The sequence below is a fragment of the Acanthamoeba castellanii genome (assembly GCF_000313135.1).
Source record: "Acanthamoeba castellanii str. Neff unplaced genomic scaffold scf7180000084474, whole genome shotgun sequence".
Lineage (NCBI taxonomy): Eukaryota > Discosea > Longamoebia > Acanthamoebidae > Acanthamoeba > Acanthamoeba castellanii.
This window is the reverse complement of record NW_004457300.1, coordinates 1-24,495: the sequence shown is the minus strand read 5'-3', so window position 1 is coordinate 24,495 and position 24,495 is coordinate 1. Positions and strand designations below refer to the sequence as shown.

Sequence of the window (24,495 nt, the reverse complement as noted above, 5' to 3'; positions counted from 1 at the left end):
GAGTGACACTGCGTACAAGCGGCCGACCCGCGAAGCAATGCTGCAGATGCGCGAACAGGTCCTGTCTGTAAAGGACCACCTAACATATGCCCAGCGATTCGATTGCAAGGATCATTTTGACGCCGCGTGCATTGTGTGTGGGTATGAAGACATGTCCTTACCAGAGGACTTTGTCATGCTAAATGACACCCTCCTCCCTGCGAGGGTCAACAAATGGACTTGTCAATAAAAAGGAATTGGAAAAAGTATTTATTCGAGTGGTTTTTACTCTCACACAACTGTCGCAATGTACACATTGTTGGCCACTGCGTCATAGTGCACTGCGTAGGTTGCGCCAGCGGCGAGCGTTGCCGTGAGCGCGCCGTTGATTGTGGGTTCGTGTTCCACGGTGGCAGTTCCTGACGATGGGTCGCGGATCACGAGGGCGCGTATGGTCACCGACGTGGCAGTAGATTGGAGTTGGATATAGTCCCGAGTTGTCTTTGCCATCATGGACGCACTCAACTTGAGGACACCGGGTGCCAACGGGCCGGGTGGTGATGGCAGCACGCTTTCAAAGACGAGGATCTGATAGCATCCAGTGCCCCATGGCGTCAGTGCACTATATCCTCCTCCGCGGTGGCGTCGTCCGCAATCGGTGTTATTGGAAGAGGATGATTCAGGCGGTCCTGGCAAAAATGTCGCGACGCCGGGACCAGGTTGGGGAATTGTCTTGGGGGCCAGAACCTTGATTCCCAATTCGCGCCCCATTCTGCGCAGCACGTGCCTGTCAACAAATTGCGCACCTCCCACAGACTTTTGGTAGGCCTCGGCTGCCTTGTAAAATTCCAGGATGCCCGCAGGCAAAGCGGTGACGGCAAGCGTGGCGGGTCCGTCCGAGGTGGCCTGCACGATGTGGGGCGTGCCGCCTTTGATTCCAGCCGATCCTCCCTGGCCATAGGTCACCTGTGCTCCCATCTGTGCGTTGCCCACGACATCACCAACGGAAAACACCACCTGTCCGGATATTACAATGTACAAGAGATCGATATTCATCGCGGTAAAGGGAAGCAGGTCGCCAGATGGAGGCAGGTACGCTCCGGCGGCCAGATCCACGGTGTATATTTCCGACTTGAAATTATTGTCCACTGCGCCGTATCTCATGAGGAATGTGGCGCCCCCGAAAGAGATCGCGTCGGGATCAATGGGCGAGGCGCCCACAAGGGCCATCGGCTTTCGCGCGTTCTTGCACCTGGTCACGATCCCCGAATATTTGATCGGCTTTTCAATGTTGGTGATGGGCACGCGTGGCAATTGCATGATCAGGTGCCTGGTGCGGTGGTAGCGCGTCGAGGGCACCTCGACCACGCATTCGCGCGGCGGACGCGCGCGCTTGGAGGACCGGTCCGAAAATCCAGAGCGCCCATTCGTGTCTGTACCGGTGGCGTCAATCGAACCATCATTCCACAAGCAATCGGTCATGTCTTTCTATTGTCCTTTTGGCTTTTACTACTGTCATTCGCCAGCGATGGATAGACCAACCACCGGACCGACGAATCAATCAATTTGCCGGCGTGTCTCGTGGTCGTCATTCTCTCTCCTCTCCTCTCTTTGGCGGCATTCCCATTCCCGAGCGGATGGCAATAAAATATAATTGAATTATTTTTTATAGATATGCACTCGTGCATCGGACACGGCCGGGAATGGGAGAAAGAAAAAAAGGACCATGGTTCACACTCATTACCCAGGTACTTATTCGGACTCGTGTTCCGACAACGACGAGGATCTCCTACGCAAGGCCCGTGCCCACGAGGCCTACGCCCACAAGTGCGCCGATCGCCTCCGCCGCCGTCACAATAGGCGAAGGTCGGACGGCCACCATGCACACAAGTCCGACTCTGGGTCGATGTGCCGTGACAAGTCCTCTGACGACAAGGAATTCAGGCGTCAGGCCGAGAAGGACTGCCACGCCAAGAAGGCCCGCAAGAGCAAGCAGCTGCGCTCCAACCATCGCCACGAGGATGAGGTCTCGCGCAGGGGCGACGAGAGGCAGAAGAGGATGCAGGAGCATGATCGCAAGAAGGACCTTCGGGAGGACAGCAAGAAGGACCAAAAGTCCAAGAGGGCGCACGAGCGAGATCTGCGCAAGTGCAAGGAAGTGAGGGAGCGCATCATCCAGGAGCGCTACACGACCTACAACCTCAAGGATAAGGAGGACGACCACAACTACAAAAAGGATGCCCGCAAGTCCCACCACATCGACAAGTGCAAGGACGAGGCCAAGAAGGACATCTGCGCCAAGAGGAAGAAGTCGCTCCGCGAGGGTCACGAGGACCATGGTCGCCAGGACGAGGAGGACAAATACAGGGACGACCGCAAGGACTCGGGCAACCGTCGGTACCGTCGCGATGGCAAGAAGCACAGCCGCTCGCGTGGACACGGCAGCCACAAGTATTCCGATGGTTCGTGCAAGTGGGGCAAGTCCGATTGCGACCTCGGCGACGATTGCGACATCCACGAGGGGTGGGATTGCAACGACAACACGGACTCGTGTTCCGACTATTCCGACTCTGACTCTTACTCGGACTCTTGCACCGACTCGTCCTCTGACTCGGATGATTGTTCCGGTGGCGGGGGCAATTGGCGCCACGGTTATTAAAGCCGAACCCGACCATATACCCTGACGCCAGACCCCCTCATCTCACAAAGAACATCTCCGGAAATTTGGCGCCACAATAAATAAGTCAAATTTATAAATCATTTTGTGCTCGCAGTTTTTATCATGATTGAGCCGTTGTACGCCGCGAACAGACAAGCACCAGACATCACACGCACACGCACACACACAGTCGCGAAAATCATGCTGCAAAATCTCAAGTCATCTGCAGAGCACATGCAGTCGCAGTCTGCCACCAAGGCGTTGCCCCCATTGGGGGCATATCTTTTTCAACAGAAGAGGATCAGATTCCCCGACGTGGTCTATGGCTACATCAAGTTGCCTTCCATGCTCAAGAACTTTATCGACACCCCGGAATTTCAGCGCTTGAGGAATCTCTGTCAACTCGGCACGCTCCGATACAAGTATCCCAACGCAGTGCACACACGCTACGAACATTGCGTCGGGACAAGCGGCAACGCGGGAGACTGGATACGCCACCTCAAGGAAAAATCTGACGAGGCCCTGCACGAATTCAGCATGTTGGCACAGTCGCCCAATCCTAATCACGAGTTGCTAGAGTGCCTGCGCGCTCGCATCGCGCACATCAACGAGGAAGATATCATGCTGGTGCAGATTGCGGGACTGTGCCACGATCTCGGCCATGGGCCATTCTCTCATTGCTTTGAGCATCTCGTCAATGGCCTCGGGATAGAATGGCACCACGAGGACATATCATGCGCACTTCTCAAGCGCATCAACAACCGCATCAAGATACTATCCGAGAGCCAGAGGAAGCGCGTGAAATGCATGATCAAGGGCAAGGTGGACAAGACCGACACAGGCCGTCCATTTCTTTACGACATTGTCTCCAACTCCAAGAATGGCATCGACGCCGACAAATTTGACTATCTGTCGCGTGACTGCCTGATGACCCAGTCGGAACCCGCCGCATTCAACTACAAGTCTGTCATTGAAGCATCACGCATCGAAAATGGCGAGATCTGCTATGCGGCCAAGTATGCTCCCTGCTTGCATCAATTGGTGAGACACCGATTCAACATGTATGCCATGGTCTACACATGCTGGACTACGCGGGCGGTCGAGTTGATGGTTCAACACGCCATCTACCTGGCCGAAGACGGCCTTCATCTCATTGAATGCGCAAGAAACAGAGACGTCGATGCTTTTCTGTCCTACACCGACGGCATCATTCCGGAAATCAAGAGACGCCGCAACGAGGACGAATTCAAGCATGCGGCCATCATCCTCGATCGCATCGACACACGGGACCTTTACAAGTTTGTTGGCGTCATCATCAAGCCGAACAACTACGAAGGTGATCTTGAAGCCGACGTCAAAAGGCACTTGCAAGAAAAAGGCCTGGGCGAAGTGGCGATGACTAACAAGAGACAATTTGACTATGGCATGGGCAAGTCGAACCCCATGGAAAAGATCCCGTTCTACTCACACGAGAACAAGTTGTCAACTCTTGGGAACTACAATCTGGACATTGACCGTGTAATGCCCACGGTGTGCCGCCAAGAGGAAATCGGCATATTCTCGATTCTGAACGAAAGCACCGCCAACATTGATATGGCCATGCAAGAGTGGAGGAATGGAGACGCACGCTATGAATCGTACTACAACGCCCACAACTGACGACCGCGAACTCAGAAAGCGTGTACTATTGCTAGAACTGCGTAATTATGCTTTAATGGGAACACAACCCCAGTGCAAGGTTGATTTGGATTCCAATGTTGCAGACTTGGAAAATGAAATTCGAATCGCCAGAAATGCACACGCCAAAAAACACATGGACAAACTGGACTCGCAAGTGCACGCCATCACCAAAGAGACGGGAGAAAAACCCTCATTTCCATTGATGATGTGCATGATTCTGGGCAACATGTGGGAAAATTGTGATGGGGACACAAACAGTAGAGTCTGTGCTTGCAGAAAAATTGGACAGTGGCACAGGGAAAAATGATTGTGCGCAACGACAGCAGCGTCTTGACAAACAATGACTAGTCAATGTGCTGTACGCATGACAACAATAAAGAGATCTAGCCGTGCATTAATTTTTTATATTCGCACGCGATGTGTGTTGCCATGTGTTACAGGATTTACCTGTTGGACATGATGGCGATCAAGTTGCCGCGAGGTATTGACATACCTGTGAGACACGAAGTCATGTCTAAAATTTTTTCTTCTGGTGGCAACAAGACGCGGCCGCGCCACGTCCAAGAACGCGACGTCCAAGATTTCATGGCAGAAATCATGGGACACAAGATCTCACTACGTCGTGATTTCTGACACGCTGATTTCTCCGACCGCGGACGATTTTTGCGGAATATTACCAATTGGGTTGTATTGTGCGAGGTGGTCAGAATGTGAAATGCAGATGTTCTTTTTTTATTGAGAGGCGCACTTGGCAGGACGCCGAGGCACAAAGGTGTCTTGAGATTCATCTTCGTATGGACATCCGAAAAATTGCGCGCGCGCGGTGTTGAAATCCTTGTCGTGCGCTTCCAGTCTGTAGTGCAGACTGTCTGTTTTGTCTTGCAAAAAATTCTCTATGCTTCCGTGTGTGGAAATAAACTGGTATGCCTTCTTCCACCCGATGCCCTTGATTTTCGAGTCGTGGAAATCCGTGCCGCACAGCAGACACCAGTCCACGAATTGCTTTTCGTCAAATCCCAAAGCATCCATGACCTCTACGGGCCTAATTATTTCGAATCCTTTGTCAGGTTTTGCCTCGGGCGAGATGTGCAAGTGACGGATCACATTGGTGGCCCTCAGAGCGATGGCGTCTGTATCGGCGGTGGCGCAGTAGTCGGACCTTTTGGTAATGCACAGCCACGCGCACAGTCTTTCGCCTTCGCCCGGTGCTTGTACAAAATCAACACGCCCCTGTTCGACGTGCTCAAGTATCGCGTTCTTGGCTGCAAGAATATGCAAATGCGTGATGCCCTTGGAGCGATTGAATTTCCTGACAAGATCGGCGCTCCTGTCTGCCTTGTTCTTGTCCGTGAGAATGAGGTGCTGGCGCCCCAGCAACACTTCCTCAATGTCCGCCTCACAACCGCTTTCCTTGGCGATGGATTCCAGTTCCAACACTGCGGTCCGTTGGTTCTTGTTGCGCAGTGCCCTGCGTCTCAATTGCTCCTTTTCTTTGCACTGCGGCGCCTTGCCATCGAGCACATAGATCGGATGGACGTCGTGGGACACGAGCATCTTGACCTGTTCGCAAATGGCCGATTTGATAAAGACACACTCTTCGTCGATGGTGGAAGATTTGTTCTTTTCGCGGTATCCGTGAAGGAAGGCGTTGATGGACAGCTGAGCATCGATGGCCACCGATGATCCGGCAATTTCACGGACGTGTGGGATGCGCCTTACGACCTGGGGGCAGAGACTTTGGAGGGCCTGCATCAACGCGTGGACTCCCATGATTGCTGATGTGTTGTGGTGCGGTGTTGGAGAAGAAAAACACAAGCGTTCATTGCCATTGATTTTTGAAATCGCGCGACTTTAATTGTGTTGAATGCCACATTAACACCGAGGCAAATTATGCGATGCTTCATTTTGGTGTGCGGTGTTATCACGAGGGTCGCACACTCACAAAATCTTGAGGTACGAAAGTGGCACCATTGTATTTGCTTGCCGTTGTCATCACGAGCGAGTTTTCGATCTCCACGGTGGCGAACGGAGAAACCGGATATGTCTTGATGACCATGGAGATCTTTTGTAGGTCGGACATGTTCTCGGCCGTGCCCATGATCAACTGCCGTCCATCAAGATACGCTGGATTATATGCGCCGGCATTGGGAATGATGCGATCAAAGAACTCTTGGTCCGTGGCAGGCAATGGATAACCGGAGCCGTCGATCAAAATGTCCATGATTTGCTCGTGTATGTTCTTGCCGGCATTCTTTGTTGTCGCGATGATGCTGTAATACAGCAGGTGCATGACGAGCACATTGCAATAGACCGCTGCCACGTTCCTGGGCATGAGGATGCCTCCGCTGTTGGTCGTCACCCATTTGGTCTTGTCCAAGGATATGCACATGATACGGGTGAGCACCGTGTTGTAGGTCCCAAATACGGTGGCGCCTACGGATTGTGATGTGTAGAATGTATAGCGAGCCATCCACAGATAGACGATCGAGTTCCTGATGTTGGCAAGTTCGGTGTTGCTAAAGAACAATTCGAGAATTTGTACCGGGTTGAACGATGTCCTTGATTTCTCGCATGCGCTGATGATGCTGTTGATAGACTCTGAGGACGCAACGATGCTGCGGTAGGCATTGGCTATGTTGTTTATGGCTTCTACTATCTCCGGGGGTCTGTTGTCAACAGGAAAAACGTTGATCACCACATCTTGAACTTTTTTGATGCCCATCGCCTGTGCCTCCATGTCATCCCTCAAGAATTTCAACGGGTGTATGATTGCCACCCCAAATGCCAGTGCGTATCTGACCATGGCATCGTTGAGTTGGAGGTCGGGTTTTCCTTGTGTGTCAAAGGACACAAAGACTGCAGCGGTCTGTGCGTAGTAGCGCACAATCTTCCACGATTGCTGCTTCTTGACCCAATTCTTGACGTCCTGTGCATTCCATTGGGTGCCTTTGATGGCGCGCTGGTTAAAGTCGAGCATGATGGCGGCAAATTGCTGCATCGCCACGGCCGACAGATGAAATGCATTTGACCGCAAGGCAAACACATTTTGCTGGGCCTGTTCCAACCGGGCACGCAGGGAAGCCGCGTCTTCTGCGACGGCACCCGATGCTTTGATCTGGGCCGTGAGATTGGCGATTTCTTGTTGATACGCCGCTATGGACTGGGCGTTGACATTGGTTGCCGCCGTAAATTCCGCCTTGAGATCGTCCAGCTGTTTTTTCACCCTTGCCAACTCTGTCCGTGCCTCTCTTGCTTCGACGCCATAGGCGGCCGCCTGATCGACATAGGCCTTGATGCTCGGCTCGGTGGACCACTTGTCCAGATAATCTTTGTCCTCGTCGGTCAGTTCACTTTGAGACTCTAGGCGTCTCTTCTTGGCGGTGTTCCTGTAGTTATCAATGGCCACCGATGTATCTCTAAGTACATCAACCAACCTTCCTGCGTTGTCTTCCAAATCCATTTGTCCAGCGCCTGGGGGCGCTCGTTGCTGCTCTGCAGCCATTGCGGCTGCCTGCTGCTGTTGTTGCGCTGCCATTGCTTGTTGTTGTTGCTGCTGCTGCTGTTGTGCGGCCATTGCTTGTTGTTGTTGCTGTTGTTGCGCGGCTGCTTGTGGCATAAACTGGGCCAATATCTCGCTCTGAGTCTTCCCAAGAAGATCACTCGCGCCCACATTGCGAACAGGGCGATTTGTCTTGTTGCTAATATCAACTACATTTGTCCCCGTGGCCAGTGGATTTGGAACACCGGCCATGGACAGATTGGGTATTGCGGTCGCGGCACCGCCAACATAATCAGATGGCTTGGTGAAGAAATTTGATGGAACATTAGGTCCCCCAGCGGCCGTAGCTATGCTGGGCACCGCACCGCCGACAAAATCAGATGGCTTGGTGAAGAAATTTGGCGCAACATTAGGTCCTCCGGTAATTGGGGCGGCGCTGGTTGCGGCCGCAAATTGAACAGGCGCACCAGCAGCCGGCGCGCCACCAAATGTGAGGCCAGTAGTTGGACCAGCCACCGCACCGGGAATGTTATTTGGTTGGACATTCAGTCCGCCAAAGGTGACAGGAGGATTCTGAGCAGTAACAGCAACATTTCCGCCAAAAACATATTGACCCTCTCCACTATTTTTGCCAAATAATGAGGCCTGTTGTGCGGTCTCGCCGGTCACCGGATCCTGACCAACTGTATTGGGATCCATGTTCTTTTTTCAACTGCACAACAAATTTATTGGTATCTTCATTAGACATTTGAGAGCATTGACGGGTCGCCATAATAGCTGTTGTAAAGATCAGGAGGCAAGTTCAACATGGCTGCCTCGGGTGGCAAGTTGTTGGTCTGAGGAGATTGAACAGGCGGCAATGAGAGACGAGAACTTTGCAAATATTGCGTTGGTGTTGATGGCTGTGCATTCTGAGTGCTGGGCGACTGATAAAACTGGGGAATGACAGGGTTCCATGCATTCGATGATCCTGTTGAGGGACTCCGCACGGGTGACACTATCGGTTGTGGGGATCCAGGAGAATATATCGTTCCTCCACCGGTCGCGCCAAATTTGGCCAAATTGGGGGGGCCCATTGTTGCTGCTGCTGGGGAGTAAATGCTGGTGCAGGTGACGGCGGAGCGCTCCCTCTGCCCCGACCGCGAGTTCCCCGACCGCGACCGCGGGTTGCCAGTGAACCAGTGTCATTGACAATGTACGAAGAAGAGGATTGTTGAGATGTTGCACCAGATTGACTGAAATAGAGCGGCGACTGCTGAGGCGTGTTGGCAAGCGAGCCACTCCAAAATGGCGACGACTGCACATTTCCGACAGGCGCACCGTTCACATACGGGGACGGCTGTGGAGTTGTGCGAGCACTCTGGGAACTCGCGGAAGCACTTACAGTCGGAGTCATGGGTCCGGCGTAGTTGGGATTGCGCACCAACGCGTTCGTGCCGTCCCACATAAATTCGCCGCTGTTGATCATTGCGTTGATTTCATCTACCACTTGTGCAATGGCTGCATCAGACATATAGTCTTGCAAGTTGTCATCGCCTGGTGTCATGGGCGCCGGTGAATATTGGGGCGATTGCTGTTGTTGCTGCATGGGCGATCGCGCGGGTGGTGTTCCAGCGGTGCTGCCGCCACCACGCCCCCTGTTGATGCTGCCGCGTGGTCTTCCGCGTCCTCTCGTTGCAGGCGCGGGACCGCCAACGGGTTGTCCAGCGTTGCCAGTGAGTGCTTGCTGCGTGGTTCCTGCAGCGCCATTGCGTGTCTTGTACGGCGAGATGCTGTCGAAATCCAGCGTGCCGATGTTGACGGCGCCGTTGAGTTGGTGCTGTTCGAGCAGTTGCTTGTACTGGTACTTTTTGAGATAGATGCGCTTGCCCTTTTCGTTGACATAGTACACGCCGCCCTTTTCGCCCACGTGGAGTATCTTGGCCACGGTGTCCAACTTGCCGTCAGGCGGGAAGCAGACAACTCTCCGTATTTCTCCGCCAGGTTGCTCCATTTTTTATATTTAGAAATTCCGGGACTTGGAACCTGGCGCCAGACTTTTAATTTATATGCATCAGACCGGACAGACGGCACACCACTGCATTCTTTTTTGCCCTGCTTTCTCTCCAGTGCACAACGCGCCAAAAAAAGATGAGAGCCGGAAGATCGAATAATCCTGCCACCGGAAAGTCTAGCGCGGCGGCCAAAGGCAACAAGAGGAAGTGGGACCTTATGGTCGCGGATGAGACTTCGGAAGAGTACCAGAAGGGACTGCAGGTCTTCAAGGACAAATTCGCCAACGTGACCTTTACGGACGAGCAGAATAATGCCATCCAGGCCTTTTCCGCGGGGCGCAACATCATGCTCTCTGGTGTCGGCGGTGTGGGCAAGTCTATGACCACGCAATATCTCATCGGACTGTCGCGCTACGAGCACAAGGTGCCCACTCTGCCGATGGGATCGACTGGCTGCGCGGCCAACATCATCGGGGGCGTCACTTTCAACTGCGGCGTCGGCTTTGGACTCTTGAACAAGTCGGTGCGATTCTACACCAACAAGATCGACAAGGGCGAGTTCAAGCATCAGGTGGAAGAATGGACCAAGGTCAAGCGCGCCTTTATCGACGAGATCTCGATGCTTCATCCGATAGCGTTCTACAAGGCCGACCGCATCATCCGTCACATCAGGGGCAAGATCAATCCCGAGTATGCCAAGTTGCCATTTGGCGGTGTCCAACTGGTGTGCATCGGCGATTGGGGACAATTGCCACCCGTGCACAAGACGCCACGCGGCCACCGCCCTCGCATCGACGACGGATACTGCGAATTTGTCTTTGAGTTGGATCTGTGGAAGGAATTCGACTTTGTCAACGTCCAGTTGACCGAGGTCCATCGCCAAAAGGACGAACACATGGTGCGCATGCTCAACTGCGTGCGCATGGGCATCATCACGTCCGAAGTGGAAGACTTTTTCAAGTCGTGCGCCAACACGGTATTTCCCGATGATGGTATAGAGCCGACAATCCTCTACGCGAAAAACAAGCCGGTCATCGAAGAGAACCAGCGTCGTATCAACAGTCTGCCCGGCAAGCCGTACACGTATTCCTCCAAGAATGGCTATACTGTCGAACCCGAGTTTAGATCAGACCACAGCATCATGCGCAAATTCTCCGAGTATGCACGCCATCTATCTATCGGAAAATTGTCGTGCGCCCCACAGTCTGATGCTCAAGGACAAGGCCCAAGTGCTCTTGATCCGCAACATCAGAGGCACCGACTATTTCAACGGCATGCGTGGAGTCATTGTCGGATTTGACGAGGACCCTGCGGAAAAGGAGATGCAACAGGCGTACGAGCGCGAATGCAAGCGACTCAAGTCTGTGGCCGAAAAAAAGAAAGAAAGCGAGGGCGAGAGCAAGAGCGACGAGAAAGAGGAATCAGCATCCGGAGACAGCGAGAAGAACGAGAAAAAGGAACTCGCCCTTCCGCCGCCACCAAAGAAGAGCGGGATGCTTTATCCCAAAGTCAAGTGGGAAGATGGAACTACATCGGTGGTGCTTCTCGAGCGCTGGGAGGTCGAGGAGGAAGAGATCGGATACGCCTACCACGAACAGATTCCTCTGGTCCTGGGATATGCGCAATCGATGCACAGCGTGCAGGGTGCCCAGATGTCTAGGGTCATTGTCAACTTTGACGGCATTTTTGCACCCGGCCAGGCCTACATCGCCCTGTCGCGCGTCACGTCCAAGGAAGGCCTCAGAGTAATTGGATTCCACGTAAAGTACATCACGGTGCATCCCAAAGTGCGCGAGTATTATCGACTCGGCATGGTGTGGCCCTACCCACTCGATGTCCACACCTGCAATCACTTTGATCCCGACCCGCTGGGCGAACAAGACGAAAAGCGCATCGAAGGCATCCTCAAGCAAAAGACAGCGGCTTTTGTGGACAGTCGCGCGACCGGCCGGCCGCCGTCCACCGGCACTTGGAAAAGGGAGGACCACTTTCAAAAGCGCTCGACACAGTTTCTGAATCACTTCAAGACCAACGTGATGGCGCCACCCGAGACCGCTTCAGCCGTTGCCGGAGGACCCGGAGGAAGGGGCCGTCCCCAGTGGAAGAAGAGGTCCTTTGAATAAAATCTTGCCCCGTTGGATCCTACCCAAGTACACGAACGGCACACCCTTTCTGATGATGACGCTGTCCACAGCGATGGCTATGTTTTTTCTTTTCAAAGGCAAAGAGGACGTGGCGTCCATTTATCATGAACCATCTATCGCTAGTACAGGGCGTTCCTCATGGCCATATAGGCCTTGATTTTTGTGCCATCCACATATTCATTCTTGCGCGGTCGCGACGGCACCGGATCCGGATCAGTACCAGCATCGGACTCTGTCATGTTTGACATTGTGTTGTTGACACGGGTGGACGCATTTGTGTTGGTCCTATTGTCCGCATCATGAGAGGGCGCGTCATCCGCGAACCAAGAGGAAGAATCATACAGCGTGTCCTGGGAATATTTTGGCTCACGTGATCTCTCTTCGTAGAATCTTTTGATCTCTATCACGGTGGCCTTGTTGCCTTGGAACACCTCGTTGGTGCCGAGGCGATACAGCGACGGCACATCAGACATAAAGGGCAACCACGCATAATGCGGCACCCGATCGACTCGTTGGACATGCACCAAAGAACGCAGGCCGCGTCTCATCAGGAATTGCAAGAGTATCTCACAGTTGACATCGCCCCGCTGCACATACACGACATACTCTTTGGCTGCGGGAGAAGATGCCTTTTGGCGCGATCTGTCGGCCATGCGGTTCATCCCTTTATTCTTTTCCAATTAGTCGAGTTCCATTGATGGTGTTGTAGTTGTCGTTGTGTGGCGATGGACGAATGGCAAGTGACCGTGTACGCATCAGTGCCGTCGTTGCTCCTTAGACAGTCCATCACCACCGCCGCAGACGGAACAAATGACGAGCGCAACTCGTCGATGCCTTTCTTGGATTGGCCCTCGATGGCATTGAGCAGGCGTCGCGCATCCCAGTACACCACTTCTGTCTTTTCCTGGTGGCTCTTGGGCACCTCGGGCAGGTGTCCCGTGTTTGACGTGGCAGCACACGCCACCGAATAAGGAAGGACAACGAGACAGCGACACAGTTCGACCAAGTCCTGCGCCACTTGCATGGCGGTCTCGTCGTTGTCATCGATGGTGAAAAAGTAAGGCCCGCGACCAGACCACTGAAAGACAAAGCGTCGTGCGTTGCGCACGCGTGTCATCAGTGCGGCGCGAAATTGGAGAGGCACGACGGCGCCGGTGGCCTTGACGACCACCTGACAACAGCCGCTGTCGCTTATGCGGATGGAGATGGCGGCGCCGTCGCTGACCAACTCGTGGGGACTCGCGCTCAATAGTCGTCTGCGCACTCTGTCCAACACAAGCATGGTCTGTCTCGCCATATGGAATCGCACTGAAAGATCTGGCTGCCACGGCACTTCTTTTACAAATGTGACATATTTCTTGATTTTACCGTTCCTTTTTGGATTGCCGTGGTTGAGGTCCAAATCCACACGCAGTGTGTACTGGCCGTCAGCCAATTCGTCAGGGGAAATGTCCAAGAGACCCGCGCTTTCTTCGACCGCCTCTCGGCATGCGCACTCTTCGACGCCTTCCCCTGGTCTCGCCCAGCCGCCAAGGTCGCAAAATCGATCGCGCGCCACGGACTTGGACTGGGAAGAATTACGCGCCATCACGAAATGGACCGTGCCATTGGGGGCGTATGAGAAAAACAATATCCCGGCACCATAGGAAACAGCCGCCATCAGTGGTGATTTACCATAACATCGAGACCTCGTTCCTTTTGCTCACGACAGTGCACATCAAGTCAACAATTGGAAAATTTGAAAATGCAACGCGGTGGTGCAGACGCACTCGAGTGGGACAGTGACAACCGCGGTCATCTTCGCAACATCAGCGACTACGAATATGACCAAGAACCCTCTGGACACGCGCGTGATTGGATGCGTCCATCATCCGAACGCCCCCATCACAACAAGTCATTCAATGTGAACAACAGAGGACGATACATCAGCAGTGATGAAGATGACGATGATGGATTCCCCACCCGCTCAGCACAGAGGAAAACACCAAATGTCCCACACCGCAATCAACCTGCTTATCGTCACAATTCTGAAAGCGAGAGCGAGGAAGACGACCACGCGAGAAGACACAACACCGCCATCATGCATCAATCGCGCAAAAACACACATGCGGTACAAGATCAGCAGCGCAATGCCCGTCATTACGACAACGCCAATTTTGGTGACGACGACGACGATGATGAAGAAGAAGAAGAAGACTACGGTCGTGGTTACGATCGGCGCCGTCGTCGGAATGAACCTTCACCCCATCGATCGCACAATCATGTCCCGCCTGTGCCTCGTGGCACTTCTAGATCACGCAAGGATTCTGAACCCGGATTCATCGGACGCCACGATACCATGCAGTCTGCATCTCACAGGGACAGCGCCACCAGTAGAAGCACCAGTCACCCGTCATCATCGATCCCATCAAGGACCTGGAGTTGAAAGTTGACGCCTTGAGCACCGCATTGACGCGCATGAACTCGGAGATCAGAACCATCGTCCAAAAGAACCACAACGCAGTCACCAAGGAATTGGAGACGCTCAAGAGCGAATCCTTTATGTGCTACGGCCAGGTCATCGCGCCGGGTGTCAAAATCTATTCCGATCTGCCATCCAATCTCAAGAAGCAGGGCATCACCGACGACGCCAAGATCGCCAAGTTGTGCAGTCCGGTGAGCGTCCAAGAGGGGGAGACACTTGTTTTGCGCACCGTGTATGCCGAGAGTCCCGACATCGGAGGCAAGGATTATGTGTGGATGAAGTGCTACATCGAGAGTCCAGATGTCAACGGGCGCGAATTTCAATGGATGAAGTGCTACAGCATCAAGTCTGACACCGCTGCCGTCCACATGCGCTACGTGCAAGTCAGAAATCTCGCCACTGATAAACCCCTCGTGGGCAACATATCGCTCTTTCCTCCGACGCTCGCCAAGTCGCTTCCTTCCAGCACAACGACCTTTTTGAAAAATCAAAGTTGCAGCGGCAGTGGACAACGTGATTCAAGTGACCGTCAACAGCAACAGGAAAATGAAAGTGACCAGGGAGAAGAAGGAGAAGAGATCAGCAAGGCCGAAGATTTTTCCAATGTTATATTCCAAGCGCCTTTTGACATTGCTAGGACTTGACACCATCAATGTGATCAATAAATGCCTTGACATACTCTTCCACGGATAGTCCTTCGTGATGTCCGCGAGATAGGGCGCCTTGGAAAATGGCTTTGATTCTTATGCAACAGGCCGGTCCTTCCGTCGCATAAGAAATCCACCAATGGAAGGTCGAACGGGAGGATCACGTCGTCAGGATTCACTTCGCAAGTAAATTTGACCATGCGCGTGAACGTGCTGTTGAACATGGGCAGATGGATCAGGCCTCCGTATGTATGTTCGTCAAAGGACCACAGTCTGATGGCAGACCACTTGATGCGCTTCCACATGGATTCGTCATATTCGATGTGGCTTTCGGGATCCATGCTTTTTTCAAGTTCGCCATCCCAAAAGTTGTTGATCTTGGTGACTGGCTTCATGTTCAACGTCGCGAGGTCAAAAGCCGTCAGAGGTTGGTCTCGCTCGCGATTGAGAATATCCAGTATCTCGTCGAATCCAGGTATCTTGACGACAGCGCACCTCATGGGTTCGCCGGTTGCGGCCGCGACATGTCCTTGAAAGACTGCACGCCAAAGCGGCAGATCTTGTCGACTGATACTCCACGCACGTAGATGTAGAGAACAGAGCATTGTGAAGGCACGTTTTCACTTGCGTCAGTCGCCATTCCGTCGGCGTAGATGATGCGGATGTCATCCCTGTCTTTCAGCAGGGATTTCAATTTTGACCAGTTGTCGCTGCTGCTGCCATAAGTCTTTCCATACGACTCGCATATCGCTTTCTCCCAGCAAGACCATATGTGCGGTGCAATCCAATATTGCGGACACAGATCCTCGCATGCCGGTAGAACCGGCAGTGCTTCGGTGATAGAGTCTGACTCTTCGTCCGTGGGGAATGACGTCGGAAACATGAGTGCTCTTGCGTCGATGTCTGTCTGTCTGTGCGATTGTGTGCCATGAATGTGGGTCCTTAAGTATTACCCAACTGGCGCCAGAATAAATTGTCTGGATCGGAATTTTGACTCTTTGGGCGCCAGATAAAATGGGCGCAGACGCATCAATACACATTCGGGAAATTTTCGAAAAAATAAATTGTATTTGACAGTGATTCATTCATTTACGGCGCGGTTTATTGATTGCCTAGGGGTCGACTTTGATGATGCCGAGCAACTTGATGGTGCCGCGCTTTTTTGCTGGTGGTTCTTTCGATGGCTTGGTCTTTTTCCCTGCGCTTGCGAGGGACAACGCGACCTCAGGAGTCTTGCGCTTGGGAGGTCTGCCTGGGCGTGAACATGTGGTAGGTCGCGTCAACTTGTTCTTGGATGTGGCGATGCTGAATACCAACGGCGGCTTCATCTCTTCGCACGAGTCCACGCAGGCGAGGATCCTCATATCGGTCAATTTCATGTTCCTGGACATGGCTCTGGCTTGCTTTGACGCGGGCATGCTGATGTTGGCGAGGGGTCTTGTCACTTTTACCCTTCCTCCATAGTCTGTCGGCTGTGATGTGCGGACGATGAGTCCGTCTTTGGTGACGCTGCTTGTGATGGGTGCGGTGGCGGATTGGCGGTCGACGGAGTCATCCAATTCAGAGTCATCGAAGCATCCCACCGGGAGTGCCAAGGGTGCGCTGATGGCGGGCGGCTTGGGCGGTTCCACTTTGCGCGGCTTGGCCTTGTTCTTGGCGACCATGCGGCCGTCGTTCTTGAATACGATGTTGTTGGTGTCGATGAGCCACGAATGAGAGTGCGAAGTGTTTTTGAATGTGCGCGACTCTCCCGAGATCGAAGTGCGAAGGACGCTCTCGCCGGTGGCCATGTAGGGCATCTTGAGACGGATCATCACGCCGAGTCGCGCGTAAAAGTCGATTATATGCTGGTAATTCTTTTTGAATCCGTGCGGTGCGAGGTAGGTCCAGTAAAAGGCGGTAAAGAGTTGGTCCCACTGTTCGGCGGTGAGCGTTGGAGGGTGGTCAAAGAGCATGTGGCGATTGCGCGAGATGTAGTCGGGAGGCAGGTCCTTGTCAAGGCGCGCACGATGTATGTCCTCAGAGGCGGCGAGTAGGACATGATGACCTTTTGTGCGGGGATGCCCTCGTCGCGCGCCTTTTTGACAATCTTTTCGGCGGCGTTCTTCATCTGGGCAGGAGTGTCCAAAAAGACGCCGATGGCCTGGCGCGTCATCAGCGGAGAGCGCAGCATGTAGCCGGTCTTTTCAAAGTAGCGCCAGACAAAGGGCAACGCGCGGGCGACCACCCTCAGTTGGAGGGTGTGTCCGTCTTCCTTGACCATGTCGGCGGTGATGTACTTGGCCTCGCAGTTGTTGGGGCCGAGGATGTATTGGTAGAGGCCCTCTTCGATGAGACCATCGATCTCTTGGAATTGGCCGGTTCTCTTGTCAAAATTGTTGCTGATGTTGTTGCACAGCACATCGAGACCAGCGAGGTTCTCCATCATCTTGTCCAAATTGGCCGGGAGTTGGTGCGCCAGCGCCTCTGGAATACCCTTGGGCCTCTTCCACATCTTGCGTCGCAGCGTGACCGGCTCTGTCAGGGTCGCGCCTTGCTTGGTGGTCTGACCAATTTCCAGCGAGTGGTTGAGATCAATCTTCATAAAGACGCGCTCCTGGAAGCGCGGGTCCACATCCGCGGGGTCCAGCGTCTCCAAGAGCGTAGAGAGACGGACTTCATAGTCGGTGGTGGGAACAGGCGGGACGGCATAAATGTGCATGCCATTGCTGTCGGCGGTGGGGTAATAACGCGGCAAGTAATGCTTGAGAAACACCACCGCGTCCAGGCCGATGGTGTAGTGGACAGCGCCACTGTACCACACATAATCGCCTCCGCGATCGACGGGCAGGATGGTGATGTGCGTGTCGGTCATAGAGGCCATATGCGCGTGATATGTCTTGACCTCGGAGAGTTGCCTGCCAGACTTGAGATCCACCATGAGTTGGATGGTCACCGGTGTGTAGGGCGCGCCTGACAAGATCTTGGGACAGGCCAGCGTGCGTCTCTTGTTCCTGGTGCCAAAGTTGTTGATCATGGCGGCAGCACGATCATCGGGGTTGATGTCGTTGGGACACTTGAGACGGAGATTTTGGAGATTGGCCTCTAGCGGGGAGTTGTAATTCTTGTTGCTCCTGTGGCTGTTCTTGCTGCTGCTGCGGCTGCATAGGGTTGGCAATGTATAAAGACTGCGGCGGCAGCTGCTCATAAGACTCCATGCTTTCAAAGCCATTGTTGGGCGCATTGAGCGCATTGAGGATGTCGTCAATGTTGATGGGTTCGCCGTCGGTGGAAAAGGTGGATCCATCGGGATTGAACTCTTGGCACACTTGGAACATGTGGCTCTGATCCTGGTCCTGCTCTTGCTGGTCGTACTCAACGGCAAAGGCCTCATCCAATGCAATAAGATCCAGATTCATGCCGTCGGTGAGGGCACTGAAATCTATTTGGTCACCACCACCAAGAGCGTCCAAGTTGACATTGTCGAGCCATTGGGTGTCGATATGGGTGGTGGTACCGTCCATATTGGAGTGATTCAAAAGTAAGATGTGATATTACTACACAAGTGGTCAAATGTATTTATGTGCCGCCCCCTAGCGCCATATTTTGGACACGGGAATTTAGCACCAATGAAAATATTACAGATTAATTGCACTTGGAAATTCCATACTTGGCGCCGAGTTCCCTTGTAATTGTGGCAAGTGATTTCAGGTGGTGTTGTTGGATTTCATAGTAGACACTGGGTCGGCCCGATCGATGTTGCACCATGGTGATGTGGCCCGGCTGGAAGATTTCCGCCGCGGTGACCATGCCAGCAAGGCGGACCTTTAGTGGCGGAGAATCTTCACATCCATAGAGTTGATCAAAGGTGTGCGTGGCCAGCATTGGATTATCGATGATCATGAGCGCGTAGGCGTCAGGAGGATTTACGGCCTTCCATGTGGTGACACGTGTGGGGTAGATTGTGGTCTTGACGTCAATGGTCATGCCATCATCCAACACAGTGTCAAATCACTCTTCGGACGCGGCGTTGCAACAGCCAACGTCATAGATCTCAACGGGCACGCCAGAGAGAAGAGAAAATGCATACTCTCCCACCACACCCTGCATGTCTATTTCCTCATCAGTCCTCTGATGGGCGTACTTTCAGTTCTTGGTGTTGTTCGCCTTGTTGGCGTTGTTGCGCTCAATGGACATGCGGGTACATTCAGCCAGCTGTTCACGTGTAAGGGTGATCACCGCACCGATTTCTACCAAGGGGATTTTTTTTGCGCTGGCCTCACAAAATGGTCCAATCACTGTGCTCATGGTGGATTGCATGTGCTTGGAGTGGTATGGAAAAAGGCAGAAAGAGAGAGAACAGGTGTTTTTATACACAAGCGACACGAGGTTATGCTTGACAGTGAAAAATTTCCATCTCCATATAGGACACTTTTTTTGTCGCCCATGTGCACCTCCGTCGCCAGACCGATTGCATCACACCCACCGGATGACGATGTGGAATTTATAAAAATCATTGGCAGACACAGCATATGTGATGAGTCCTCTGTGCCATGCGATTCGCACGTCTTGTTGTTCTCGTAGAGAGGGAGAGATATCACGGATCCCTGGGACTTGTCATGCATGGTGAACTGAATCTTGGCGCTCTGTGTGAAATCAATCAGGTAGTAGCAACGTCTGTTGGGAGGCCACACTCGGACACACAGGCCACTGAGTTCATCGCGTAGGCGTGAACTCGATGAAGACGGCAAAGCCTTTTGGTGCTCTTCTGCAGTGAGAGGATGCCATCCTTTGAACAGTGCCTTCCATAGGACAGACATCTTTAATATTGACTGGATGAAAACACACGCCGGGTCAAATAAAAATCATGCGCCAGAGTGTAAAAAGTTAGAAATCACTGTGACACATTCACAGAAATCAACGTGACACAATTTAATGTCCGTAAAATCAGCGCAACAGAAATCAGCATGACACATATTGGTGATTGCAGAAATCAGCGTGATACTAGTACGCCAAGCAGTATTCGAAAGAACAAATGCTGCTGCTCATCAACTTGGCAAGAAAGGAGAAGATGTCAATTCGCGCATGCTTCATTCCTGGCGATGGGAGGAATCGTGACTCAGATCTGCTGAGTTGGGATCATTTCATAAAATCAGGTGCGTAATTTTACATCCGACGATCAAGTGGCAGACTACTATCTCTTGCAAGCAGAGGCCTTGAGAATTTATTCCAGAGACAAGAAGGAACTGTGCTCGCATTTTCCACAAGTATCCAAGCATTATGATCATCACCGACCATGTCATGTGTCCAGAGACACTTGAACTTGCACGTCGCACGCGGAATACAAAATTATGGCAGACTGGTTAAATGGAGATTTGTCAGAGGGACAAGATGGCCATACAGGTGGCGCGCATTCTTGACACCACCACGGGCAAGGATCGTCAGCGCAATCTGCAACTCTTTGTTCATGTTAATGGCATAACACCCGGCGGGTGGGAATACAACGACATCATGACACAGGCAGATACGCTGCACCGTCAACACCGGCACGAACAACAGTGCACAAAGTGCAGGCGCGTGTTTTGTGTGTGCGGGGCGATGTGATAACTTCCTTCCCTGTAAAAAATTAAAAGAGAAGCTGGAATATAATGTGATGATTGTTGCAAAATCGTCCCGCGTAGCGCGCGTCTGGTGATTTCCATTGGTGAAAAAAAATGTCTGTGCACAACACCATTGTGTATGCCGACAGAATGACCATCATGCAAGACAATGTCACCATTATCGGTGACTATAATCACATCAGCGGTATTGGTGTCACTGTCGAAGGTCATCACAATTCCATAAGGAGCACCCGCGCCACGGTGACGGGCAATCGCAACAAAGTCACCGGGCCGGAAAATATCATCCATGGTCAATTCAACAAGATATTTGGCAACAACAATACTGTCTATGGCATCCCAGCGTATATCAGAGGCAAGAACAATCTGGTATATGCGCCCGGCACACCCATCTTCCCGCCAGATGAACCCACCGCGCAAGAGCCGCAATTTCTTGTCAAGACCAGATTTGCCTACCACACAATTCTCCGCACCTCTCCATTTCCTACCGATCGGGCCATTATTACATCACGCTATGGCCATCTTCCTGCCGCAAGTTCCTCTGTCAAGTGCTCAACTGCGATGGAATAGAGTGGGACATTCACTGGCCTGAAAGCAACAAGAGGAGGCCATATGCACTGTGGACATACAGCGTCACAATACCCATGCACAAGGGTTATTTTAATTGTGGCAGCATTCTCATCTTGGTTGATCGCGATCACAGAATGTGTATCATTTCCAACATGGGTCACGGATTCACTCCCATCAAGGGCAAGCGCAGCTTTTTATGCCACCTCAACCGCATACCCATGGGAGACAGCAAAGAATGGACGCCACCGATGCCAGATGATCCGAGTCTTATTCAATTTGGCCATGAGCATTGCTTGAACAGACAACTAGGCAATTGCCATACATCTCCATTACAGTATGACCACTTGGCCAGTCAGCCAACAAATCATGCACATCGCCATACGTCTTTGCCTTGCCCAGGTGTTGTGCCCAGTCCAGAATGTGCAGATAGTTCTCGTTGTCAAATTCCAAGTCAATAAATGATGCGTCCAGCACATTGACCGCCCAGTTGAAAGAGACTGTCATGAGATCCTTGCGTCGGTTGGCAAGAGCAAGCGCTAAATCGGTGGGATCCACAGTTCTGGGCACGTATGTGTGAATGACCTTGTTGTTGATGACCCACTTGCGCCCACCAGATGAATCAGTGATAAAGTCTGTCATGTGTGTGTGCATGATGCAGCAACGTAAAGTCTATTGTGTTGTGTGTGTCGCCTTGATTTCTAACGCCAGAGTCTATTTTAATGGCATCGTCCTGTCAAATTGATATTACATCATTATGGCGCCACATTTTATTGGCAAAAAGTGCCGATCGGGTGGTCTGGTGCAGAAAAATTATTGCAGTGGATATAAATGCCCCTGGTGTATACTTTGGCATTCATTGCACAGCTGGCAACATGGAAATTGAACAGTGCCTTTGCAAAAAGAGACCATATGATGATGGCAGCAGCAGCAGCAACAATAACAATAACAACAATGGCAATAATAGAGAGAACCAAGGTGCAAGCAAAAGATGGGCGACCGATTGCGAGAGGTCTTGTGAGGGTGAATTTGTGAATGACCACATCTCTCCCAAGTTGCGCTTGTGGCTGAATCCCATCAACTGGTCTCCTGTGCACTATCCCACTGGACACAGAATGGTCCTGTGCATTTTGTCAAAGGATGCGCAGGCATTTGTCACGTACCTCGCTCAACACTTGGACAAGGCCAACCAGCACCTCAAGGTGGCCGTGATGATGATGTGCTATACCGTTGCCAAGTTGTCCCATGCCACAGACATTGTCTCTATCATTGAATCATGCGGCTGTGAGATTGATGAGACACTCTATGTGATGTGGATGCTGCCTTGGCAGCCAACCTGTGTCCACGGACCTATTTCTGGCAAGAACGTGCCGCTCTTGATCCAAGCCATGGCTGAACACAACATTGACGACCCTGCCATGATGCTCCATTGGAGACACGCCGTGGTGGGATGGGCATGGGGTGGACATCTGGAGAAATTAGAGGCCCATTTGACATGGGATGACATGCGCGATCAACACTTTATGGCACTTTTATTGTGATGTGCGGCGCACAATGGCCATATGAATGCTGTCAAGTTGTTGACCTGCCGTGGATCATGCAATTTTGCCGCTGCCGCTGAGATAATGATGAATGTCAGAGTGTGCGCCATGCTTTTGGCGCTTGACTGCTTGCACACGGCGTTTGAAAATGGCCAAGTGATAGAGTCACAGCATCTTTTGCCTCAGAGCCAGATCTTGCAGACCAGGGATTCACTTTTTTACCAGGTGATGCTTGTGATCCACTCTGAATATGAATAAATCAACCCCGCTCTCTGGGAATGAGCAAAGGTCCCCTGATGCATTGGTGCACAATCTTTTTGTGCTTTGTAGTCTTTTGGATTGCAATGCACTTTGACTGTGGTCTTTGCACAGGCATTTCATGTTGAGATCGCGGTACTACAGCATAAAGGACGACAAGAGTCATTGCATGTGTGTATACAGGTGAAGAATACAGGATCACAGATTGTGGGCGCGCCTCTTTTTATATTGAGTGATATATTTAATTTCATGGCGCTGTACATCAACATTGTGGATGTGAGCGCCAAGTTGGCCAAGTGGATTCCCACATATCACTTGTTGAAAGTGTGCAAGAAGTGGTCAGCCAAATGGCTGCCAGCTGACCATACTCTGGATGTGGCAGTGATCGTCATGGGTGGATATTCCCAACCGACCTCGTGTGTCTTGTGCATGGCCATGATCACACATCAACAGTGGACACCCATCACTTTGGGTGTTTTGTACACCATCAACCCGCTTTCCTTGCAGCTGCTGATGCAACCCGCCCAAGGAATACATGAGACCATCATTCTCCAGGGTTTGCTTGATGTGGAACTTTTTCATGGAGCTGGCCACGGCGCATGGCCCATCATCAACTCACCCTATTTTGTTGGGTTTATCTGGAATTCCAAGACAGAACACTCATCACTGGATTTTTACATGCTGGATGCCTTTCTGCTTGGTAAATCAAAATGTTGCTTGGACTAGCACAGGACAACACAGTACACTTGGTCTATCCGCCCCTGGTGCAACTGCCCCGTGTGGAAATTGACATTGCCACTGCACAAAAACACATTTGCGCTTTTTACAATTGCAAGAGCAGCGCTTGACCACTGTATCTCAAAAAGATATTTGAATTGCATCCTGAAATGGCATGGCTTCTCAATGGTGCACGATTGATGGGCAAGCATGGAGACACAAAAATTGCTGCCACAGTAATTCACACCATGATGGATGACAATGCATTGGATGCAGTGTGAAAAAGACATGCAGATTTATTGATCAATGTGGGTCTTCAGGCTGAAATCTTGGCGTTGTCACTGTCTTCAAAGTGAATAGATATCCCACACCAGGGGAATGAATTTCCCTCTTGGGAATGGAATTTTGACTTGAGGTATATGCTGATGATGGTCTGTGAGGCAGAGAACTTGTCCTCCACTATGCCACCCATGCAAAATTTGACGCTGATGCACTGGGGTTGCATGTCATGGTGCAAATGTTGGGATATGATGTCGCTGATTGTGGTCTTGTCATTTCTGATGTTGCCAAACACGTGGATTGTGTTGATTGCCTTGACAATATAATGTGAGCATTTCTTTGTCAGTCTGTATGCCTCCAGGTGCAACTGCAATCCACAAATGTCTTCGGCCTATAGAAGGGAAGCAAGGAGGATCATTCATCATGTTGCTGTGGAAAAGTGCCCCAAGTGCCAATACATCGACAAGAAT

At 51.9% G+C, this 24,495-nt stretch overlaps 6 protein-coding genes and 3 pseudogenes across 6 annotated transcripts; 4 read left to right on the top strand and 5 right to left on the bottom strand.

The window, feature by feature from the left end:
- Positions 1 to 270: 270 nt before the first annotated feature.
- Positions 271 to 1,461, bottom strand: ACA1_324760 (annotated as a pseudogene).
- Positions 1,462 to 1,653: 192 nt separating this feature from the next.
- ACA1_324750 (uncharacterized protein) lies at positions 1,654 to 2,638 on the top strand (the record flags this gene model as incomplete). The annotated part of the gene is given in 2 exon segments (XM_004334395.1): positions 1,654 to 1,708; positions 1,728 to 2,638. 2 exon segments carry the CDS (start codon positions 1,654 to 1,656, stop codon positions 2,636 to 2,638), a joined length of 966 nt encoding a protein of 321 aa, XP_004334443.1.
- A 234-nt stretch (positions 2,639 to 2,872) lies between these two features.
- Positions 2,873 to 4,297, top strand: ACA1_324740 (HD domain containing protein; the record flags this gene model as incomplete). Its single annotated transcript, XM_004334394.1, has 1 exon — positions 2,873 to 4,297. The coding sequence occupies one exon, from the start codon at positions 2,873 to 2,875 to the stop codon at positions 4,295 to 4,297; it is 1,425 nt and encodes a 474-aa protein (XP_004334442.1).
- An 805-nt stretch (positions 4,298 to 5,102) lies between these two features.
- ACA1_324730 (XPG Iregion domain containing protein) lies at positions 5,103 to 7,060 on the bottom strand (the record flags this gene model as incomplete). Its single annotated transcript, XM_004334393.1, has 4 exons — positions 5,103 to 5,211; positions 5,238 to 6,040; positions 6,276 to 6,984; positions 7,026 to 7,060. The coding sequence occupies 4 exons, from the start codon at positions 7,058 to 7,060 to the stop codon at positions 5,103 to 5,105; spliced, it is 1,656 nt and encodes a 551-aa protein (XP_004334441.1).
- A 2,299-nt stretch (positions 7,061 to 9,359) lies between these two features.
- On the bottom strand, positions 9,360 to 9,810 carry ACA1_324720 (uncharacterized protein; the record flags this gene model as incomplete). The annotated part of the gene is made up of 2 exons (XM_004334392.1): positions 9,360 to 9,543; positions 9,581 to 9,810. The coding sequence occupies 2 exons, from the start codon at positions 9,808 to 9,810 to the stop codon at positions 9,360 to 9,362; spliced, it is 414 nt and encodes a 137-aa protein (XP_004334440.1).
- Positions 9,811 to 9,947: 137 nt separating this feature from the next.
- ACA1_324710 (uncharacterized protein) lies at positions 9,948 to 11,934 on the top strand (the record flags this gene model as incomplete). The annotated part of the gene is made up of 2 exons (XM_004334391.1): positions 9,948 to 10,969; positions 11,016 to 11,934. The coding sequence occupies 2 exons, from the start codon at positions 9,948 to 9,950 to the stop codon at positions 11,932 to 11,934; spliced, it is 1,941 nt and encodes a 646-aa protein (XP_004334439.1).
- Positions 11,935 to 14,412: 2,478 nt separating this feature from the next.
- Positions 14,413 to 14,822, top strand: ACA1_324700 (annotated as a pseudogene).
- Positions 14,823 to 16,290: 1,468 nt separating this feature from the next.
- On the bottom strand, positions 16,291 to 18,569 carry ACA1_324690 (annotated as a pseudogene).
- A 5,493-nt stretch (positions 18,570 to 24,062) lies between these two features.
- Positions 24,063 to 24,251, bottom strand: ACA1_324680 (uncharacterized protein; the record flags this gene model as incomplete). The annotated part of the gene is made up of 1 exon (XM_004334390.1): positions 24,063 to 24,251. One exon carries the CDS (start codon positions 24,249 to 24,251, stop codon positions 24,063 to 24,065), a length of 189 nt encoding a protein of 62 aa, XP_004334438.1.
- Positions 24,252 to 24,495: the final 244 nt, after the last annotated feature.